Source organism: Ptychodera flava, chromosome 21 (assembly GCF_041260155.1).
Source record: "Ptychodera flava strain L36383 chromosome 21, AS_Pfla_20210202, whole genome shotgun sequence".
NCBI classification, from domain to species: Eukaryota; Metazoa; Hemichordata; class Enteropneusta; family Ptychoderidae; genus Ptychodera; species Ptychodera flava.
Window position 1 is genome coordinate 6612709 of NC_091948.1, and position 23898 is coordinate 6636606.

Here is a 23898-nt window from a genome sequence, read left to right on the forward strand (position 1 = left end):
GTTGATTTGCATATTCCTGTTTATGATTATAGATTCCATCATTGAGTTGTTAAGAACTTATAAATAGATTTGCCAAAAACACAGAGTTGGTCAACCTCTTACTGTCGTATGCAGATAAGAATGGACAGTGAAATTGATCTAAATGTTATCACACTTGTGTAATTGGTTTGTAAAGTTGTTTCAAAATTTACTACAGGATCGGTAACTTTAGTTGAGTTGCGGCAAACAACAGACGGATGATAGTGTTGTTTCACAGTAGGCTTCTGCTGTAATTGTTGATATAAAGCAATAAAGTAGACACTGAATAGTGTCTGTGTGTGTAGGGTAAAGATTTCCTGACTTTCTATCCCCGTACATTTCAACAACTTTCTCACTTATTATTTCTGGCGTATGTACACCTCTTTTCCTGTAAATCATGATTTTTTTTGCCAAAGAACTTCTACAATGCAAAGGCAACAAGATTCTAATGACAACTAGACTCTGACTTGGCTGTGATACAATGTAACTCAAAGCAGCTTATAAGGAATGTAATACGGTATGATTCTATGTATGTGAAGTGCACTGCAAAGTGTACTCCCTGGTGTGTGTTTATCATGGGTCCATAAAAGCTCTTTGATTTTCACCGCAGTTAAGTCAGTGCAACTTCTGAGGCAAGTTTTGGAACAACTTTACAAACCAATTACACAAGTGTGGCAACATGTAGATCAATTTCACTGTCCATTCTTATCTGCATATCAGTGTAAGTCCCCTCAAAGAGAACCATGGTAAAGAAATCCTTCTGTGTTCTCTACACACACACACACACAAATCTACTTTGAAAATATAAAATCAAAAAGAATATTTGTTTTTGACAATTTCAAAAGTATATGCTCATTTGTAACAAAAAGACCAGAACTTGCCTGAAGGTATGTTGACTTTGTTACATTGGCACACAAATTCACAAAGCCACTTGTATCAACAAAGATGACATCATAGTACTTGTGAAAATCTGCTGTGATTGGCTGATTGGGATCATCATTGTCTGTACACAATGATATGCCTTCACTCGTCCAATCAGTGCTCGCTGCAAATAGACAAAATAACTTTGTAAAGAATCATTTCAATTGCTTCACTGACAAAACATAATATCTGGTACATACAAGTCTTCAGAAATCATACATCCAAATATTTGTCATTTTTTTCTCACAAGCCTGGTAAGATCTGTGATCTGATGGCTTACGATGTCACATTCATGTCAGCTCAATGCTAAACCATAGAACCTAGGGTCTATGGCTCACCAAGATGACTTATTTTTATGCCAGATTTAGAAACACGCAAAATTCATTCTTTATTAGTTATTTAGAACTCTTTAATAAACGTTTGATTTCTTTTTATCATGCAGTTACTGTAGCTATATAATTTCTTTGTTTTAATTATTTTTGTACTTTATAACAAATACATGTTCTTGGTCTTCTCCATAAAGTACATTGAAATACCAAGTATTTAGCCTTGCCAACACAATCCATTATATAAAATGTGCAGCTTTGTTTTTGATACATGATGTCTGGTCTGGATTAGAACTCTGTTATCGGACATACATACATACTGTATAGACAATTTACGTTGCATGCCATGCATTTGATGTGAATTTGAAAGGAGTACAAGGAAAACTATTTCATAAACACATCAAAAATAATAAAAAATACTTAAAAAGTTACAGCAAATGAAGTTTGAAGCATTTTCAAGACTGTTAAATTTGATACAGCGATAGCTTATGGCCTGACACAAAGCCATACAACTTTTACAACAAACAATACTTCTTATTCAAAGATTATTTCAAAAGTTGGTGGCTATGTCCTTTACTACAATGCAGGGAATATATCTTACCGATAAAATGGAGTGCATTCCTCATGACCTGATAACCGTTCATCAAATAATTAACCTTCCGTATTAACATCAGGTACGAAACTAACATGGACATAACAAAACCGGTAAAACCATGGCAACCCTGCAGGAAGTTAATAAAAAAAGTTCACCTGTAATGTTGAGGTTGGGCATTTTGATATAAATGAAGCACCTAGTCTTATTGCAAAAATATTTCAATGGAAGACAATTTTTATAATTCAGGTACTACAGAGAAGAATTCAATATTGGAGACTAATCATACTTCAAGATGGTAATCTGATGAAGATACTGCTGTTTGGGGTACATCTTCATCTTGCGCAACATAAGTGCTTACTAGGTTTCTAGGTTATCACAATAGATGCAAGCTACCGCAGTGAGAAAAGTGAATCACAATACTATGACAGAGAACAGCACCTCATCAATTTGTCTTTGATGTATCCAAACTTTCAGTAACACAATTCCTTGTTTAATTCCTTCATATTCACAAATCCTCTCCAGATGATGCCGGTTTTTATTTATTGTCATATCCATGGCAATAGAATTGTTGTAGTGTGGAGTTGGCATGTCTGTAATGTGAATATAGATGAAAATGAATATTAGATATTATTTATCACTTCCTGGCTTTCCTATACAGATAGTCTGGTACTAGTGATGAAAACTTTTTTAGTACAAATCCTTATTGTTTTCTTGTCAATGAGGAGATCAATTTTGTTTTATATGAAATTGGAAATGCTGATCCAGTCCTGTTGATGTAATTCCTCTTACCTTATTGACTACAGATATTTCACTTTTCATTAAAAGATCCTCTATTAAATGTATACAGTCACTGGTAATCTAAATATGCCCATATATGGTCAAAGAGACATTCCTTGGCATTCAAAATGCCCATGTAAGGGCACTGTTTTTAAAAAGCGGCCATCCGCTTAAAGTCTGTGATTGGTTAGATTTTTTCTCTCCATGGTAACTGTGGTGGCAAAATTGGAACAGGTGAAAGTATACCTTTAACATTAAAATCCTTTTGAAATCATCATGTCATATGGAACTATATTCTTTGACTTTTGCAATTACCATATTCCTGCTTTACAAGCACAAAATACTTGATTTCTACAGTGGACTTGTTGTTCTACAGCATGCTTATCTTTGAAATCTACAATAAGAACAATTTCTTTGACCAACAGAGACACAGGCTGTTCCATGGTAATAGCTTACCTTCTGTTTGTTCTGTCTTTACTCCAGTAAGCCAGTGAGTTCTTACATTGTTTTTGTCAGGGTGAAATCTGTTTAGTTTGCAGAAAGCTTCTGGCAGACTCACATGAACTTGTAAACTGAAAGTTTTGCCGATTCTACCTGCAATGCGAATGTTCAAAGTACCAAATGATATGCCAGATTTACAGAAAAGATTTTGCATTATTGGAAAACTTTGGAGTCGTTGTCAGTATGAAAAGGAGAAGCATGTTGCTCAAAGTTGTCATAGTAACTTATAAGGTTTTACTTAAAAGTTCTTCTGTCACCAAAAAATAAGATTTCTTCAAGGTGTTTGAACTTGTTCTTGAGAGTGAAAATCACTATTGGCTAACAAAACTATATGCCAACATTCAGGGAAGTTTTACTGATTCAGAAAATGTCTGCAAATGTGGCGACATGTATTTATCTCTCCATGTGTCGGTCTATTCGCATGATTTTTTCTCAGCTATGTTGATCAGTAAAATGGCTACAGATGTAACATCATCCTGGCTCAGTGTCAACATCTCATCCTGATGACACCCTTGCAGTCTATTGCAACAAGTCAATTGTAGGATAGCTTTTCCAAATTTCTGCATTAAAATACACCTTTCATATATCTTACCAGATGGTCTGAGGACCAAGATGGGTTTGAAATGATCTCCATCCTTATAGGAATATTTCACCTCTTTCATGAACTTTGACCTCTGTATTTGCCAAGCTATGTAGGCGATGTACAGTGCTCGTTTCCGATGGTATCTAAAGTTCAGATAATCTTTTTCTTGAAGACATGCCTACAAGAAAGCCATCACGATTACATTTTTAACATCTTTTAATGTTAATTGTGTGTGTAAAATCTTGATAAACTGCTTTTTTGACATAAATGTTGCACTTTGTACTTGCTAAAAAAAGTAGCGTTGTACTAATATTACATATTGTAGCCAAAAAGTCTATGTACAAGACAGCATGTGACAATTTGCCCAATTAAGGCAACTGGTCACTTACCTTGAGGAGCTATGATGTTTTTGTAACATGCCCCTCCTAAATAATATCTATTTTTAGTTTGATATGCCAATGACAATCATATACTTAATTTAAATGACGCTCAAACTCCTTACAAATAAGATGAGTTTTGTTATTTCACAGCGGATGAATACTGTTTTGCAATTTATCGATTTCTCTTACATAACTTTTTTAAACACAAGATTTTGTGTGTAAAACTAGTATCATTTTATCATTCTGAAGTTGTCAAATTGAAAATAATTCCAGTTCACTTTTATTCATATGATGACTATGTGGCCCGCTATGTCATCAACCAGTTACCACTGAATCCGGTGGGCCACGAGAAGTTCAATATATCATGTTTTTTTATGGATATATGAGGCATGTGATATACAAGACATGTGATATATATATATATATATATATATATATATATATATATATATATATATATATATATATATATATATATATATATATATATATATATATATATATATATATATATATATATATGATGTATAAGGCATGTGATAAATTTTCTTACAGCATGATCAAACTTGCAAAAAGATCAAATTGACAAATGTTCAAATCACTGTGAACTGTTTTCAAAATCAATTCAAAAAACAATGTTTTCAAAATCAACTCAAAAATCAGACGTTGAAAAGATCTCTGTGAAATACACTGCTGTAACACACAGAATATCACCCTCACATCAAGTCAGAAAAATCACCATGTTTTTGTATGTCTTAGTGAAATAAGTGAAAGAACAGCATGTTTCACTATGTCTTGAGAGGCTTCTAATTTGGCTAAGTAATGAAGTACATGATTGATGAATAAACTTTAAGTTAACATCTCATTATGATCAACAAACATACCATTATAATATACAAACATCTATTTATGGTACGCAAGCATCCAAATATGATATACAAACATGAATTATGACATACAAACATGAAATTTTGTTTTACAAAAATAAAATTATGATATACAAACATCCCATAATGGTATACACACATCCAATTATGACACACAAACATCCAATTATGATATACAAACATCCCATCATAATATAAAACCATCAAATTATACAACCATCCTATTGTAATATACAAACATCCCATAATGATATGTAAACATCCCATCATGATATACAGACCTTTGGCATCTCTATGGCAACATCTACGTGTGTTTTTGGTTTGGTGCATGTGCCCAATGGATAACTCCCAATGACTGTGACGGATGATGGCTTTTCAAAATGGAATGTTCCTTTAGATTGATATGGCTCCTGAATGATTGGAACTTTAATAGATTCCGGCAGCCAAGACTGATCTGTAAGCTGCATCATTGTCAGGAAAAAAAAGGCAATTATTAGTTTGACTAGCTCAAGAATGATCCTTTATTGTCAGCTATGCAGCAGGATATTCTAAAAGCTGAATCTTAGGGACCGTTCAGTTTTTACGGCCTGCGGGGCCGGCAAAATCTTGTCGTCGGTGTTCAAAAAAATATAGACCCCCCCCCCCTGCATTTTTCATGAAAAAAAGATGACCCCCCTTTGTCAGACAAAAAAATTTGATGACTCCCCCCTCCCCAGCTGAAAATAACTAAAACCAATATATCAAATTTACACGCACGGTTTGGATTTGAACTCCGGTACGCTGCGCACTTTATTCGTGTAGCAGACATGCCAGTGCACAAACTTCTCAGCCACATCCATGCAAACGTCTGGTAATTAGGACAACTGTAAGGCAATTTTTAAATTCATTTCCATAGACAACTTATGTCCATGGACATTGTATAAAGTAAACTTTATTGGAGTGGTTCGCCAAAGGCAGCCCTCCGGTTAAGAGGGTCATGGGCCATTACGTAAAGTCAACTTTATTCTAGTGAGCCACCAAAGGTGGCCCGCCGGTGAAGAGGGTCGATCATGGCCATTGCATGAAGTAAACCTAATTGGAGAGGGCCACCAAAGGTGTCCGCCCGTTAAGAGGGTCATGGGCTATTACATAAAGTCAATTTATTGTAGTGGGCCGCCAAAGGCGGCCCGCCGGTAAAGAGGGTCGATCATGGCCATTGCATGAAGTAAACCTAATTGGAGTAGGCCGCCAAAGGCGTCTGCCCGTTATAACCATTGATCCCTTATAACCATTGATATCATTCAAATGGTTACCAGTTAACTCGCTCTTGTCCAACCTACCAGGAACCAACTCACCCAATTCCAACTCGCCCGAAACCAATTCGCCAGATTCCAACTCACCTTAGATACCAACTCACCCAAAACCAATTTGTGTAATTTTTATGACTACCTCGCCCTGACAAATCATTCACTCCAAATAACGTCTGATCACAGTCTCCATGTGGTCTGTCAGCTATATACATGATATTCACAACGCAAGATACTTGAAATAGACAAGGACAATCGGCTAAAATAAAAGCGCAGAACGTGGAATGCAATGCCATTGCTCGGGTGATACTGTACTGCATATGATGGTTTTCACTACTGCATTCAAAATGTTGAATTTGTGATGTATTAGAACTTATTTTGTAATTTTCAATGGTGAAACAATGTGTTCTTCATTTAAAAGGAAGAAGAACTATTATTTTGCTAAAACATGGTGAATTTTGGCGAGAAACGTGGCCGGATTCTGTCTATTGACAAGCCCCTGTCTATAGACACTCCATAAAAATTTACAACACAAGGTATGTGGAATCTATAGCACAAAATTACAAGTATTACTACATGTACATCTCAAACAACGGGCAAGTTGGTATCGGGCGAGTTGATACGCGCATGCCACAGCACCACTGCGATATCACAGCTGGCTCATATGTTAAAAAACATAACCCTCAGTCCACTCACAATGTCAAATTTGTTGCACCAACTTACATCAAATTGTTCAGAGGCAGGTAACTTCTCAAGAAATTCTTCAAAAGAATCTAGGACTTTCTCAAGTGTATTCCTTTTCTTCTCAGCAGGTTGTACCTCAGATAAAAGTTCATCAATCTGCATGGTGAACAGACTAGACTGGTACAGGGTTTCCGTCTCTTTAAGTCTGGCAAGTTCTTCATTTGTCGGTGGTTTGTAGAGTTCTGTTTTTGCGAGACGTTTTTTCTTTGTGACTGGCTCTAGTGTCTCGTCATTGTCACCTTCAGCTACTTCCATTTCTTCATCATCAGTGTCACTCACACTGGACACCTGAAAGTTTCAAATTTGAGAAAGAGTCTCACAGGCCTGGTCCCCAGCAGAATTTCCTCAAAGACGAAATTCCAAGAAAATGCATTGCATATACTGCATATACAAAGCAAGTAATAACTGAAGGTAAATTAATGCTTATTGGCAATAGTCAAGGAGTGGTATAGCCACAAACTTAGGATGTCATAGACCATAGACCCTCGAGAAAAATGAGGGTCTATGTTTAGACGGAACGAGAGGCCCTGTCATAGCGACACTTGGTGAAGTTTGTTACGGACCACTGTTTGAACGTTGCCTGCTTTTAATGTATACATCCTGATATGTTTATAGTGCATTCCTGACTTTTGCAGACTTTCCCCTGTGCCTGTGTGATATTGTTGACGTTTTCCTGATTGGTCAATCTCACATTTACTGCAAGTGTACATCTTGTGTGATGCATTCTCACATGCCCTAATATGACTACCATGAAGCAATTGGTTCAAACACAAAGTACAGCGCTTACAGGCAAGCCTTGCCACTTCGATGCCTGGTATGCATGTTTTTTTACACACACTAAACGTTTTCATATAAGTAACAGGAAGGAACCTAATGACTGGGCTGTTTGTACAGGATAAACAACAGAAAACCGACACCGAAATATATCTGACATGTAAGCCTAGAGACAGATTACTATCACCAGTCTGGGTGCAAATTAATGTCTTTACGACCAATGGCTATTGACTCACACACATCCAAATTAATGTCAGGCACACTATTACAAACATCCAGTCATTAGGTTCCTTCCTGTTAATTATATGAAAACGTTTAGTGCGTGTAAAAAAGCATGCATACCAGCATCGAAGTGGCAAGGCTTGCCTGTAAGCGCTGTAGGTTTACGTATTACAGTAAGTGAAGTAAGTACCCCACTGTCAGTACACTCTACTTTAGTTAGCCCTGCGTACAGGTCTGTGTGTTCCCGGCGTTATACGGCCTCCACCACAGCCCTGCAACGGTCCATGGAGATAACTGGGGACTCTGCGGTCCGGATCCGGACCGCAACGAAAAAACGGTCTTTTTGGCCGAAATTCTGCTCTATCAGGGCAAAATCCTTTCCCTGCCTACCTTTACCTCCTAACTGACCCCAGAAAAGATGCGATTAACTTCTCCTAATGTCCAAAACCGCTCGTTTTCTGAAACACAACGTACTCGACAAGTTGTTTACCAATGGAGATCGCCATTTTGAACCTCGCTGCAGAGTCCCCAGTTATCTCTATGGACCGTTGCAGGGCTGTGGTGGAGGCCGTATAACGCCGGGAACACACAGACCTGTACGCAGGGCTATACCTTAGTTAGCCATTATTACCAGTACATATCTACATTCAGGCCTGAAAAATACGCTTGCCCGATGCCCGGGACAGACTGATTTCTAAATACGGACAAGCGCAAAACTAGCCCTCACTTGCCCGCGGGCAGAAAGTTCAGAGTCAACTCAGTGTTTTGCCAAGAGTGCGATCTTTCGTCTTTTGACGCAAATTAGAAACAATGTCCCTTGAAAGTACCAGACATGGGTCACTCGGACGCACTCAAATCGGGACTAATTTTTTTCGTCTCAACCGAAACACTAAAGAAAAATCAGTTACTCTGTTACAGTTTGCGATTCATGGTCTGAGCTCCATGGTCTGAGCAAGTCGATGTGCGTCCACTACCACTGGAACCCTGGGGCAAATGCAGGGCCACGTACACTCCACTCATTTACATGTAAAATGTAACGAGATAATAACCACACATGATGTTTGAAGCGGAAGCCCGGATTATTTTAAAAAATAGCGTCAATGACACTGTAGCTCCCATCCTGGACTATTTAGTGTTTGTTCTCTGGTCAGATATTTGAACATGTGTGAAAGGGATAAAGTGCATGAAGTGAAAATACTTAAATGAAATGTACTGGAGACAGTGAAATATGTTTAATGTAATTATTCAGAATATAAAATGGAAAAAATACAGAATGAGATATATCGAATACTGTGATACAACCATTAACTCAACAAGTCATTTACAATGACATAGTCCCCACTTGTAATAGGAGTATTAGTCTTGATGGGGCAGGAAAATATGGTCATTAAGAAGTATCACTGGAGTGTATATGTTGAGATCTATGGGCACATAGGTCTATGTCGTTGTTCCCAATTTGAAACACATGTGGCATGTCTAAGTTATGGTTCTAAATCGGGAAAAAAGATCAGACCTCTAGCAGTATTGGCCAGCCAAGAAATACATATGCGCATTATAAATGAGGTACAAGATGTGACATCTTAAGGTCTAATATCCTATCAAAATTGGAGGGTATAGAACTTGTGGTTACTGAAATATGCATATATATGTATAATCAAGGTCAAAGGTCATCGAGGTCACATGACATTTTGAAAAAAAAATTATATTGCTAATTAATCCCTATATGCCAAAAAATCAGATCTCTAGCTCTATTCGCTTGCCCAGAATTAGATGTGTACATAATTAATGAGGTAAAGCGTGTGTTGTCATAAGGTCTCCCATCCTACTAAATACAAAGGACATAACACTTATTTATTGACATAAACATATATTTTAGGTAAAAGGTCATCGAGGTCACATGACATTTGGTCAAATAATTTCTCTCCTATAATTATCCCTATATACCAAAAATCAGACATCAAGCGCTATTGGCTCGCTCAGAATGAGATATGCGCATAATTATTAAGGTACAGTATGTGGCGTCATAAGGTGTCCAATCATACCAAACATGAAGGGTGTAGCACTTGTGGTTACCGAGTTATGGAAAAATATGTATATTTGAGGTCAAAGGTCACCGAGGTCATGTGACATTTTGTCAAAAAATTGTTTTGCTAAGTTATCCCTACATACCAAAAATCAGACCTCTAGCTCTATTGGCTCGCTCAAAATTAGATATGTGCATAATTAATGAGGTACAATATGTGGCGTCATAAGCTGTCCATCATACCATACATGAAGGGTGTAGCACTTGTGGTTACCGAGTTATGGACAAATATGTATATTTGAGGTCAAAGGTCATCGAGGTCACGTGACATTTTGTCAAAAAAATTGTATTGCTAAGTTATCCCTATATACCAAAAATCAGACCTCTAGCTCTATTGGCTCGCTCAAAATTAGATATGCGCATAATTAATGAGGTACAATATGTGGCGTCATAAGGTGTCCCATCATACCATACATGAAGGCTGTAGCACTTGTGGTTACTGAGTTATGGACAAATATGTATATTTGAGGTCAAAGGTCACCGAGGTCACGTGACATTTTGTCAAAAAAATTGTTTTTCTAAGTTATCCCTATATACCAAAAATCAGACCTCTAGCTCTATTGGCTCGCTCAAAATTAGATATGCACATAATTAATGAGGTACAATATGTTGCGTCATAAGGTGTCCCATCACACCATACATGAAGGCTGTAGCACTTGTTGTTACTGAGTTATGGACAAATATGTATATTTGAGATCAAAGGTCATCAAGGTCACATGACATGATATATGCGTGAACGGATGGACTGACGGATGGACGAACAGACGGACATGACCCAATCTATAAGCTCACTGGACTTCATCTGTGGGGACTAAAAATTGTGTCACTGCATCCTTTTTGCAATATGAATACGATGAGAAACTAAATTTTTATTTTTCGTGGCCTTATACATGGGAGTCTATGGAGATCTGCCTTATACATGGGAGTCTATGGACGTGTAAACTAAAAATATGCAAATTTCACCATAATTTGCCCAAATTTGGGAAAGGTCACTCCTATGCACTTCCATACCAAGTTTCAAATCAATCGGACTTGTGGTTTCAGAGCAGGAGATTTTTTGACCAAAAATGGGAGAAAATTACAAAAAAATTCATGAAAAATAGCAAGTCCAAGATACTGACCCAAGATGTGCACAATCATTTCATGTCAGCCCAAAGTACTTACATGCTAATTTTTCATGTAATCTGCTCAGTGGTTATTGAGTTTTTTCATTTTGACTGTTTTTACATTTTTCACTTAATTTGCATATTTTTGGCAATGACAACTTCATTTGAACAAAATCTCATCTACAGCCCATCATCCATGTACACACCAAATATCAAGATGAAATGTACAGCGGTTTTGGAGTTTTTGATGTTGACGGACAGACATACAGACATACAGACATACAGACGTACAGACATACAGACATACATACATACAGACATTTCCCTAGCCTATAAGAATAGCTTCCATTGCCATATATACATATGGCTATGGGAGCTAAAAGAACAACTAACTTTTCACCAAACAATATGGACAGTGAAACAGTAATGCAAACTTTATTGACAACCTCCGTTACCCAACTAACCTGCTAGTGCACTGCTAGCACACAGTGTTGAAGCAGAATGAATTTCTAGCCACACTGCACGGAGCATCAAACGGCACTATGTAGTGTGATGGAAGCTCACAACTTTACCTAAAAATATCAGTAACTCCAAAATTTTGATGAAGCACTATATCCCTGTCTTTCAAAGTAGTATTTTGCCGTCAGAAATTTCTCCAGAAGGAGTCCCATGCCACTCTTCGATCGTACGCAGCAAGCTTGTGTAGGTCACCATGCTGAATTCCTTATATGGTCAAGACCCCCTATCTTGATTGTAGCGGACCTTAACAAAAGCCACCTAGCTTGTCAAAACCGTGGTATGGCAAGTTGCTATTGCCATTATGAAGAAAACGAGTTCCTCTCAGATTTTTAGTGTTTCCAACCTATTTTTTTTGCAATTTCAATGAAAAAGTATCAGTCATTTGGGCAACTATAAAAATAAAGTGAACTTTACAGCAGTAGTGAAAAACCATGTTAAATGTCTGCATTAGACTATTGTCTTCAATCACTTCTGGTTTTGTAGTCATAAGTGTGATGAAACATCTTACTAGTATTTATTTCTGTTAAACACATCTAATGCAGTAACTTGCAAGATTCTCATAAAGACTGAAGCATATTAATTAATTTCATTATGACAATGTACTTTTTTACAATTAAAAAACTGTAAATACCACCAATTTGTCACAAACCATTGTAGGAGAGGTCCCACAATCTGGGTAAGAGCAGAATCATTTTTTTTTTGGAAAATTTTCAGGGCAAGTGAGTTTCTGCTACGGACAAGTAGAAAAATAGAGGCTACTTGTCCGGGGACAAGTGGATAAAAATAAATTTTTCAGGCCCTGATCTACATCCGTGATTCAGCACACTACACGGTCTGTGTGAATGGCTGGGTACTAGGCGAAAGCTCCTAAAACAGCATATATATTAGCTACAGTGATGTAGCTCGGAGTTTTGTCTAGGTATGAGCCGTCCGACCAACATACCCATGCAAAACCTCGAGCTGCAGCACTGAACTTCAAGCTGGCCTGTTCCCGCAAAGTAGTAGAGGAACGTACGTGACATACCTCTGAATTATCGGAAGAAACTTTGTCCTCTTCATCTTCACGCCTCTTCATCTTGAACGTTCTCTGATTGATCAGCCAACACTGCAGCAAATGACCTCGATGATCGACGCATTCGACCACGTGCGTCTAATAAACAAGGGAGGCTGCCATCTTGTGTGAAGGGTCAACGAGACTGAACGAGATTTCAACTGCACTTCCGGGTACTTCTCAACTGCACGGACGTCGGTGGACTCTCATGGCCACAAAAGGTAAAACTTGTTCAGTTTCAATGCAGTGTGTCAAAGACGTCAAGGCGCGAATTCATGTGTTTAATCCACTTCTGAAACTGAAGGTTTGCCTCTTTGAAGCTACCATTCAACAGGTCACAGCGTTATTTCCCGTACACGTGCTCTCTTCAGTGAATGCATGGTGTTGCTACAATAGCATTGTATGTTGAGATGTGTATGTTGGACGGTTGGACTCTTGACTGGAGCCCTTGCTCTTCGATCTTGTGGTTTCAGCCGGGCAAGGAGAAGTTGCAATCTATGACTTAACACACCTTCGTATTTTTAATGATGATGATCATGACGATTAAAGTAATATAATAATGGGTAGGAATATGATGTCAATCTCCATCATCATTATTACAGTTGTTGTCATGGTGATGATGATGATGATGATGATAATGATGATAAATGATGATAATGATGTTGCTTTTGTTTCTGCCAAGAAATCTTATGAATAGATAAGGACTTCATTTCTATATTGTCCTTCTTAATTCTGTGTTTTATCTAGGGGTGGGGTGAGGGTAATTTTGTAAAATTTTAATCATCATGGTAGCCGACAGGATACAGGCTAATAGCTGTGGAAACGCAGCTATCTGTGGCGGGGTAGCGTGCGTCTATGCAGGTCATCAAAAGGTCAACCCCGCCACGGATAGCTGCGGGCCATCTCGCAGCGAAAATGGGTCAATTACGGCGACCCAACTTGGGTCAGGACTTTGAACGGCAAAAACCAAAGTGAGCGTAATAAAATGACCTATACCTGCCTGAACTCTGATTATTGCTTATTCCTTATATCCTTTTGTTAACAAAATCTCAGGATTTTAGCTCAAATTTGGTTTTATATATAAATACCAAAAAGAGCTTATATGATGAGTCGGTGGCGTCTGTATGTCTGTCTGTATGTATGTATGTGGGTATGTATGTGCGGATGTATGTCCGTCACACACAAAGGCTCCCATACCGCCAAAGCTACCGTCTCAGTATTTGGTGTACAGGTAGATGCAGGGGTTGAGATGTGAATTTGTTCAAATGAACACGTCAGTGTCAAAAATGTGCAAATGAGGTAAGAAAAAGGGAAATCCTGCAAATGTGCAGGAGTGGTTGCAGTAACTTAATCAGCCCACACATCCGAATGAGAGGATATTGACCTTTAACCTATTTGTATGCAGGGTACCTATTACGTTTGGGAGTGGTAGCAGTAACTGAAGCAGCTAATTGGTCATTTCCTGTCATTGTTTATGAACTGTGACATATTAACAGACCTGCTGAAACCATGGATGTCTATTTTTGTACATCCATGGTTGAAAGATTCTCTGCTATGCATGTTGCTAAAGTTGACCTTCAGTACCTAAAGTTTCAGACCTTATTTACTTTTGTCATTCTTGTATTTCTGGTTTAACCCTTTCAGGCCTGACTTTCTGGTAACTTACCAGAGCTACTCCTATATATAGGGGTTTAGGCCTGAATGGTTTAAATATTTCTTGTTGTTTTTCTGGTTGTACTGTGCAGAAATTGTCATAACATAAACGTATAATTTTCCTGCACTGAACAGATAGAAACAACACTTATTATTGATCTTTGGTATGTACCAATTCTGATCAAATTTGAGCAACACCGTATAATTGCGGTATTTTTTTACATAATTTGCCTGATTTTCCAAGGACTACTCAAGATTTTCGCTCTGGCAGCGGACTCTGACTTCCATATGCTAATCAGAACGACATGCGTTCGGAGGTGAATAGAGAAAGGGCCGGTCAAAGTGAAAATCTTGAGTAGCCCTCAGAAAATCAGCCGAAATATGTAAACGAACCAGAGATTTTGTTAACAAAAGGATACAAGGAATGAGCAATAATTACAGTTCATGCAGATACATGTATACCGGTAGGTCATTTTATTGAATTACACTCACTTTGGTTTATTTTGCCGTTCAAAGTCCTGACCTTAGTTGGGTCGCCGTAATTGACCCATTTTCGCCGCGAGATAGCCCGCAGCTATCCGTGGTGGGGTTGACCTTTTGATGACCCGCATAGATGCATGCTACCCCGCCACAGATAGCTGCGTTTCCACAAAACCTCAGAGAGCGTAACTTGGTGATGACACAGATATGCTATAGTCATGTTCCATGTAGCTGTAGAGCAGTTATCGCTTGCTAGATGTTTTTCCAAGATTGTTGTGATTTTGGTACACGAGTCCTGATCAAAGGAAATGATTAGATAATCATGCTTCTTATAAACACCTAGGGTTTACATCTTATACAAGCTGAAATATGTGAAAGTATGTAAAAGGTCATCTAGGGTCATCCCCCAAAATGCAGGAAAAATGTTGGATCCTTCTTGATCCAAATATAAGAGAAAACCAAACTTCTAGCTCTTTTAATAAGCGTAGAATTAGAAATTTGCATAACTAATGAGCTGACTTAGTGAAAGAAGTGTCTCGTGTCAATAAATACTAGGGTATAGGGTTGTACTTGCTTGTAATATGTTAAAGTTTGTCAAAGATCATCAAAGATCATTCTTAAATATCAGAACTAAGGTTGGTACCATGCTGGTCCTAATACAAGGGAAACCAAATTTCTAGCTCAGCTGGTTTGCCTGGAATTAGATATGCATATAATTAATAGGGTGGAAAAGAGGTTCAGCGTGAACGCTTCCATGATGTTGTTTATGCCACCAAATACTAGAGTTGTGACTTTTGTTGTTGATGAGATATGTGAAAGTAGATGAAATGTCATCCAAGGTCATCCCCAAATTTAGGGGGAAAATTTCAGTGTTGTTTCGTCTAGACATTGTGGTGGGTCACCTGGGACAAGCTTTCACCCATGACACAGCCAGTCCAAGGACCCTGTCTAAGCAATTGATCATTATCAAAAAAGTCAATCAGGAATGGCAAATTCCATAAACTGCTAAAAAAATTAAAGTTTGGGGAAAAAATGTTGGTTATTCACTGCCCATGATTAATGGAATGATCAGACTGTAAGTTGACCTTCACTTAAAACACAGTCGACTTTTGGCACACGCAGTACATAATACTTTTATGAGGGCACACAATGATCTTGCTGAACTAAGTTGGTTTGTGTAACTGTACCTGTATTGTTGCCGGACTGTGTTGTCTTTGGTGTTAATTGCTCTATGACTTGGCTTGTTTAAGAATCATTACAGCAGATTTTATATATATTGGTATTGTGGTTGAGTGCAATCTGCTTTGTATACCCGATGCCTATATCACACTTCTTGCAAGCTATTGTCAAAACTTTGGCAGATTAATGGTTGGGAAACCTCCCAGTATTGTTTAAACTTGGTATGACAATTTGTTTGTTTAGGTCATGTTTTTAAAAATGCACATATGCATTGTTTCAGACAGAAAATACAAGACCTCGTGAAGAAGTTTCAAGGAATTGAGGCTCAGTTACTCCAGAAGATGAGAATAGTGAAAATGTTGTCTGCTAGTGTCTAAGTGTCGGAAAATGGCTGAATCCACCTACTCCACCGACCAATCAGAAAGTGCCTTTCACAATGTGGAGTCAACTTCAAACAGTGAGACTAGACCCAAAGATTTACCATCAACAACGACCTCGTCTCATGGAGGAAGTCTGACCAATCTGTCAGCCATTGCTATCGGTGAAAGTCTTGGTGTCGTGAAGCACTCCCAGCCATCGGGGAATGTAGCTGCTACCACTTCCCAGAGTAACGCGACAACATCAACAACCAGCATGCAACAACCCAATGTAGCAATGTGCTCCAGTCTTCTCAAATCACTCAATGAAGATGGTTACCATGGTGATGGAGAGGGTGATTCTGTTAGTCCTGACTTGGAAGTAGCATCAGTACTGTTTCCAGGTAACGATTACATGTTACTTGGAAATGAGTCAGAGTGATTGACAATTTCTGTCAGAATTTACAAATTATCCTCATTTAGTCTTTTACTCGGTAATACATTTCCATCAACACCTTGATACATCTAACCACAAGACACAATCACTTAATCAACATTTTTCTCCGTGAAATATATGTACATCATGGACAAATTCATCTCAACAAAAGTGATTTTGAGATAAACTGGTCTCAAGCAAGCAGATATAAAAATACTCAGCTTTGCTTATTCAGTGTGTAAGTATATATTGAGTTTTGGACGCATCAGTGAAGATATCACTGTACGTGTCCACTACTATGGTTTCTCTTACCTGATGACAGAGAATGTTTTTTAACCCCACACGCTAATAAAACCATCAGATTTAAGCATTCTTGATCCGCTAATCTCAAATTTGGTTGCGACAATCCAGACCATTTTTAGGAATTATACGAAAGGAATTCCACAATTTATGATGAAAGTTGTCAACTGTAATGGAAGTTAATATGCAGGTTAGATGATGAAGATCATGGATTACCTGTGCAACAAACTTTATGTTTAAATATTTTTTCTTCAGATGGCCGACTGAAATCACCAACACCAACTCTGAAGAGGGTCTCCAGCAGTACCTCGTCCTCATCTAAATCCAGTTATTCACCAATGAAGGTAACATGCAATTCATCATTGATCACAACAACTATCATATGATACAGTTTTAACGGCAAGGAAAGTAAAGCTACCAAAGTAACATTGTAGTGGGAACCAAAAGTACTTATTTTACTCTGATAAAGCTTTTTTCCCTTCACATGTGGACACTTGAAGGTAAGAAAAACTTCAAAACAATCCAGGGTAGCATGTTTACATTTATTTGATTAGTTCACTCTTGGTTTGTTTGTTTTTTTACCAGCAACCAACAACCTATACCAACAAACAGAGGAGAAACATACAAACTGCCACTCCATCTCTTCTTCAAGGTAGGGTCATGTGACCAGCTTTTACAGTCTCATTTGTGATTTGTTTTCTCGTAATGTTCTAACTTCTTCCGATACTTTTTCATCAAATGGTATGTTGTCATTTGTTTGCCATTTAAAGGAATGTTTTAAAGCATAAATGATAGTCATACCTGACACTCTTGCAGTCAATGGAGGAATTTGGCAGGGAGCCACTTGGTCTTTCTGCGTTGGGGAGGGGTAGTGATTTGGCTGTATTTCCATTACCATGTGCAAAAATGGCACTACATATGTTTATGTTGCAACATTTCGCTACAAGATTTTTAAATCGCAAAATGTTGTGCTATATTGTTTGGCGTGTACCATGCCAGTGCGGCACCGGTGCTACACCAGCATTCTTTTGACATACATTGGTTTAGTGCACTTGTAAAATATCGCAACAATCATTTTGATAAACTTGTTTCAATTCATTTCATTCTATTGTTTGAACAATTGTCGAGTTGGCACTGAAAGAAAGATTGATTTTAGAGGGGGTATGCCGGGGGTGGTGGTAGGTTATTCGTCACAGTACAAAGATTCAGTGTGTTACCACATTGTTACAATTTGTTGCAATTTCACAGCGATGCAATTACCAATTGTAGGTATGCTGATACAGAATGAGGCTTAGTTGGATTTTGCACTTTGAAATTTTCATCAACGGGGAGATGGGGTTGAGGCCAAACGCAGATATTTGCGTTTACCATGTGCGTGTTTTAATTATCCATTGGCCCCAATCTGATTAAAAGCAGATGTAGAGTACGGTGATGTTATACTTATGCGGTATTGTGTTGCTGTCGCCTCTCACTACATCTGACCATCTCCAATAGAAGGTCGCATTCAAATCTTGCACTCTGAAGCAGCCAATCAGATTGCAGGTTATGTGATCGCGAGGTCGAGTTCGTAGATGCGATATCGAGTTCCCTTGTTTTTATCCATGTAAACATCTGATTATTGTTCGAATCTACAGCAACAGATAGGTGATTTTAAAATTTGCTGTGCACCTGTGTTCACAACTGGCTGGATGGATGACTCGGTCACACACTTTCATGCCATTTTGATTTTCGTGTGTCCTCTTCACACATATGCATGCTTGTGAGTCATACCTATCGTTCTCTGTAAGGCGCCTCCTGATATATCGGCTGTTCTCGCTAGGGCGCGAGATTTAAACGTGAACTTCTATGGGAGTTGGTCAGATGTAGTGAGAGGCGACAGTAAGAGAATACCGCGTAAGTATAACGTCGCCATATTCTACATCTGATTTTAATCAGATTGCCATTGGCCCCTTAGTTGCCATCTTCGGTTAAACAGTTTATCATACATCCACCTTTAGAGGGCGCTGTGTAGATGCTTCAGTTGGCCATTGTGATAGTTAATGTTGTAGTAGGTTTCATCCTTCATGCCACCTGACGTCCTGCTGTCTTTTCACTCACTCTTTTCAGAGCTGACCCCACATCAGTTAGCAGCTCAGGGCGAACTGACCTTCCTGTCAGAGAAAATCCAGAGTGGAGTCAGTGTCAATGTGAGGGATGAAAATGGCCACACACCGCTGATGTGGGCGTGCGGTCAAAACCAGACGACCATTGTAGAATATCTACTTGAGAAAGGTGCTGATGCAAGCAATCAAAGCTTGGAGGGAGAGACTGCGCTTGCATTTGCTTGTAGCCATGGAAGCGTACAGATTGTTAAACTTCTCTTGGCAGCGGGAGTTGATGTAAACACTTATGACATGGTATGTTGGAAACGAAATTGTAAAGAAATATTGAGAGAATGAGAGTTGGTGTCTTTCTACTGGTGTTGTGCAGATTTCGGCAAGAAATATGTCAGCAACAAATACACTTACTCATGTGACAAAAATAATGACAACTTCTGTCTGTCAATATTCCATTTGGTTCACAAGCTGGAAAGATTTTTTAATCTCAAGTGTCATAATGAGTTAACTTGGTGTGACGTGCACATACAGGCCATACTGATTTGTTTAATATATTGTTTGGATTTCAGTTGCATCAGGGAGTAGAACAAGAATCCAGATTCTGTTTCTTAAAATTGCTAATTGTAAAACAGTATCTGAAATTATTTTATTTCTAGAATGGTGGCACTCCCATCCTGTATGCTGTGTACAGCAACCATCCACAGTGTGTCCGACTGTTGCTAGAGTACGGAGCTGACTTGACCATGGAAACGGAAAGTGGACACACAGCATTAGGTATTGCCATGGCAATGGGACACCAAACAGGTGAGATACGTAAATCAATATGAAATGTTAACTGAATCACAGTCTTTGTGGAATGACAGTGACTGAATCAAGTCAAATAGGTTAGCTGACTGTCACCTGACTTTGAATGAGCTTGACTACCAAAAGTCACAGGGGACAAAAAATTTTCATTGAAACACATCACACTGTTCTTGTACTCACTATGAACTTTGACATTTCAAAGTTGACATTGACATTACCAGTGAATGCCACATCTAAGAGATGCACTGAATGTGTCTTTTCACCCTATGTAAAGCAATTTTCTACAAGATTTGATAATTAGTCCCCACAGACACCGTCCGGGGGGGGGGGGGGGACTTATAGGTTTGTCATGTCCGCGCGTGCGTGTGTGCGTGCATGCCTCCGTCCGTTCACGGCAGATATCTCAGAGATGCCCCAATCAATTTCTTTCAAACTTTGCAAAAGAATAGTACCCTACCTCATACAGATGCACGTCGATTTGTTTCACAATGCGATCAAATTTGGCCGTGTTAGAGGACTTTTTAGTTTTCACCTCCATAGACTCCCATGTATAAGGCAGTGTCCATAGACTTCCATGTATAAGGCAGTCCATAGACTCCCATGTATAAGGCAGTCCATAGACTCCCATGTATAAGGCAGTCCATAGACTCCCATGTATAAGGCAAGAAAAATAAAATTTAGTTTCTCATCGTATTCATATTGCAAAAGGATGCAGTGACACAGTTTTTAGTCCCCATGGATGAAGTCCAGGGGGCTTATAGATTGGGTCATGTCGTCCGTGAGTCACCCTTCATATATGGTATGATGGGACAGCTTATGATGCCACATATTGTACCTCATTAATTATGTGCGTATCTAATTTTGAGCAAGCTAATCGAGCTAGAGGTCTGATTTTTGGTATATAGGGATAACTTAGCAATACAATTTTTTTGACAAAAGTCACGTGACCTCAATGACCTTTGACCTCAAATATACATATTTGTCCATAACTCAGTAACCACAAGTGCTACACCCTTCATATTAGGTATGATGGGACACCTTATGACGCCACATATTGTACCTCATTAATTATGTGCATATCTAATTTTGAGCGAGCCAATAGAGCTAGAGGTCTGATTTTTGGTATATAGGGATAACTTAGCAATACAATTTTTTTGACAAAATGTCACGTGACCTCAATGACCTTTGACCTCAAATATACATATTTGTCCATAACTCAGTAACCACAAGTGCAAAACCTTTCATATATGGTATGATGGGACACCTTATGACGCCACATATTGTACCTCATTAATTATGCACATATCTAATTTTGAGCGAGCCAATAGAGCTAGAGGTCTGATTTTTGGTATATAGGGATAACTTAGCAATACAATTTTTTTTGACAAAATGTCACGTGACCTCGGTGACCTTTGACCTCAAATATACATATTTGTCCATAACTCAGTAACCACAAGTGCTACACCCTTCATATTTGGTATAATGGGACACCTTATGACGCCACATATTGTACCTCATTAATTATGCACATATCTAATTTTGAGCGAGCCAATAGAGCTAGAGGTCTGATTTTTGGTATATAGGGATAACTTAGCAATACAATTTTTTTGACAAAATGTCACGTGACCTCAATGACCTTTGACCTCAAATATACATATTTGTCCATAACTCAATAACCACAAGTGCCAAACCTTTCATATATGGTATGATGCGACACCTTATGATGCCACATATTGTACGTTATTAATTATGCACATATCTAATTTTGAGGGAGCCAATAGAGCTAGAGGTCTGATTTTTGGTGTATAGGGATAACTTAGCAATACAATGTGCCCATAGATCTCAACATATACACTCCAGTGATACTTCTTAATGACCACATTTTCCCTGCCCCATCAAGACTAATACTCCTATTATAAGTGGAGACTATGTCATTGTCAATGACTTGTTTTTTCATGTAACCTTTGACCTTTGCCCTTCAGACTGCTCTCCTCCCATTGGATGATTTTGTTAATATTTGAATATGTTAACCAATCACATCACTTTGTCTTTCATGTTGCAGTTCAACACACCATAGAAGAGCACTTGATGTCACTTTTGGAAGGAGACGTATCATGAACAACATTTGACTTTACCTTTGGAAAAAGTATTGTCTTGAAGGAATTTAATATGTGTAGAAGAAATTCCACATAGTAGATTTTACCCCTTGGACCACCAGACTTTGGTAAATCCCTACTGTTTTCAACTGAATGGATGAAATCATATCCAGGAAAGTAGGGGTGTCCTTTTGGTTCGTTTCTGTGCTGTTTTCACAGTTCAGCTTGTGAGTGTAGTGAAATGCATGTACAGATCCCCGAAATTGTGAGTGTAGACCGGTTCAGATTCAGGTTAGGAAATTCAAGCAAGAAGTCAGATGTACAGGAAATCACAGCCATATTGTACACACAAACTGCCAGTAAATTCTGTGATCTCAATATCTTCAATGTATGAGTTAATACACTAATCACAGTCCAAAGACATTATCTTCTCTCTGACTTCACATGACTGGGACCTTTGTATCACGATCACAGTTTGTCCTCAATGATTAGGAACAGTGAAGGAGAGATATACCTAATGACCCCAGCTTCAGCAGATTTCATAAGGATTCAATGGTGCAGCTATATCATGCAAATCTTCTCGGCGTCTTATGATATTCTTGCCATACATAGGGTGTTCCTTCATCTATAAAGTTAGAAAGAATCTTTATATTTCCTAGTTATTTAAAATCGACGCACTTGTGAAATATGGTAAACCATATAGTCTCTGTACCATTAGCGTGTGCTTTACTAATAGTCATTTCACCGGCATTTTCTTTGGTACACTGTAATAGCAATTATTTGAGAGAACTGCAGAAATCTTTAATATCAGAGTGAATTAATTATAAACCAGTTTGCCAAGAAAACTGGAAATTGATGACATGTTTGTGATGCAAGAGTTGGAATCAGTGAACACAACATTTTGCACTTATCACTTGTATCCTAGGGAGTCCATTAGGGTTCAGATTGGGAATGGTAGGATCTAGACTGTTGGTGATGCAAGAGTTGGAATCAGTGAACACAACATTTTGCACTCATCACTTGTATCCTAGGGAGTCCATTAGGGTTCAGATTGGGAATGGTAGGATCTAGAAGATCCCTAAGAAACACAAAAAAGTCGTAATTCCATTCTTTGGACAGGAGCTCGGTTATATGGTTTAAATTGAAAGTTTTCACAGTAAAAATTCGAGCGTCGGCATTGTTCACACACTGAAGAAGAATATATATTCGATTAGATTTTATTGTAGACGATATACCAGTACCTTTGTATGAATATATTTACAGAATTTCTAGCTTTATGTGTTCCAGCTTATAAATAAACCAGTTTTTCTATGTAAATTAAATTGTCTGTCAAACTGGAGATTATTATTGTTATTACTATTATTATCAGTCTTTATTTCAAATGGATAGACTTTTGAACCAGTTGCTTTTCTTATGCTTTGTTGAGAAATAAAAATTACATTAAAAATTACACTTACATGCATTAAAAATGCAGAGAAAACTTAGTAAAAAAACCAAGATCATGTTAGTGGACAGATTGCTTGCAACACATTCAAGCGAAACTGAATAAGCTGATATTGTATGGTGTACATAACCACAGAAAGTATTGTCCTGTTTAAAGGGGGAGGATCATCAGAAACTGTGCTTGTGAGACTTTCTTGTTTACAAACATTGGGTAGTTAGATCCATCACACCAATATTGTGAGCCACAGTATCCAAATTTTTATTATGTACATTATGAAACAT

The 23898-nt window shown here is 38.1% G+C and overlaps 2 protein-coding genes across 6 annotated transcripts in view; one reads left to right on the forward strand and one right to left on the reverse strand.

The window, feature by feature from the left end:
• Positions 1 to 12931, reverse strand: part of LOC139121231 (nucleolar protein 6-like) — a 53139-nt gene extending 40208 nt beyond the window's left edge. The window contains exons 1-8 of one of the 4 annotated variants that reach the window (XM_070685937.1): positions 12747 to 12930; positions 6998 to 7306; positions 5270 to 5449; positions 3731 to 3899; positions 3094 to 3231; positions 2299 to 2450; positions 1867 to 1987; positions 900 to 1063 (exon numbers count right to left, since the gene is read on the reverse strand). In XM_070685937.1, coding sequence (XP_070542038.1) covers positions 900 to 1063; positions 1867 to 1987; positions 2299 to 2450; positions 3094 to 3231; positions 3731 to 3899; positions 5270 to 5449; positions 6998 to 7306; positions 12747 to 12797 — 1284 coding nt within the window. In that variant the 5' untranslated portion in view covers positions 12798 to 12930. Of the gene's footprint in view, positions 1 to 899; positions 1064 to 1866; positions 1988 to 2298; positions 2451 to 3093; positions 3232 to 3730; positions 3900 to 5269; positions 5450 to 6997; positions 7307 to 11667; positions 11934 to 12746 lie in introns of those variants that run through there. The other 3 variants (XM_070685938.1, XM_070685939.1, XM_070685940.1) reach the window with 3 other exon arrangements.
• LOC139121232 (ankyrin repeat family A protein 2-like) lies at positions 12859 to 23495 on the forward strand. 2 transcript variants are annotated; one of them, XM_070685941.1, is made up of 7 exons: positions 12859 to 12994; positions 16366 to 16845; positions 17433 to 17521; positions 17763 to 17829; positions 19284 to 19573; positions 19930 to 20086; positions 22140 to 23495. In XM_070685941.1, exons 2-7 carry the CDS (start codon positions 16473 to 16475, stop codon positions 22193 to 22195), a joined length of 1032 nt encoding a protein of 343 aa, XP_070542042.1. In that variant the 5' UTR covers positions 12859 to 12994; positions 16366 to 16472; the 3' UTR covers positions 22196 to 23495. The 2 variants fall into 2 exon arrangements, with proteins under 2 accessions (XP_070542042.1, XP_070542043.1); XM_070685942.1 differs by having other exon boundaries at positions 19930 to 20077.
• The last annotated feature ends 403 nt before the right edge of the window (positions 23496 to 23898 follow it).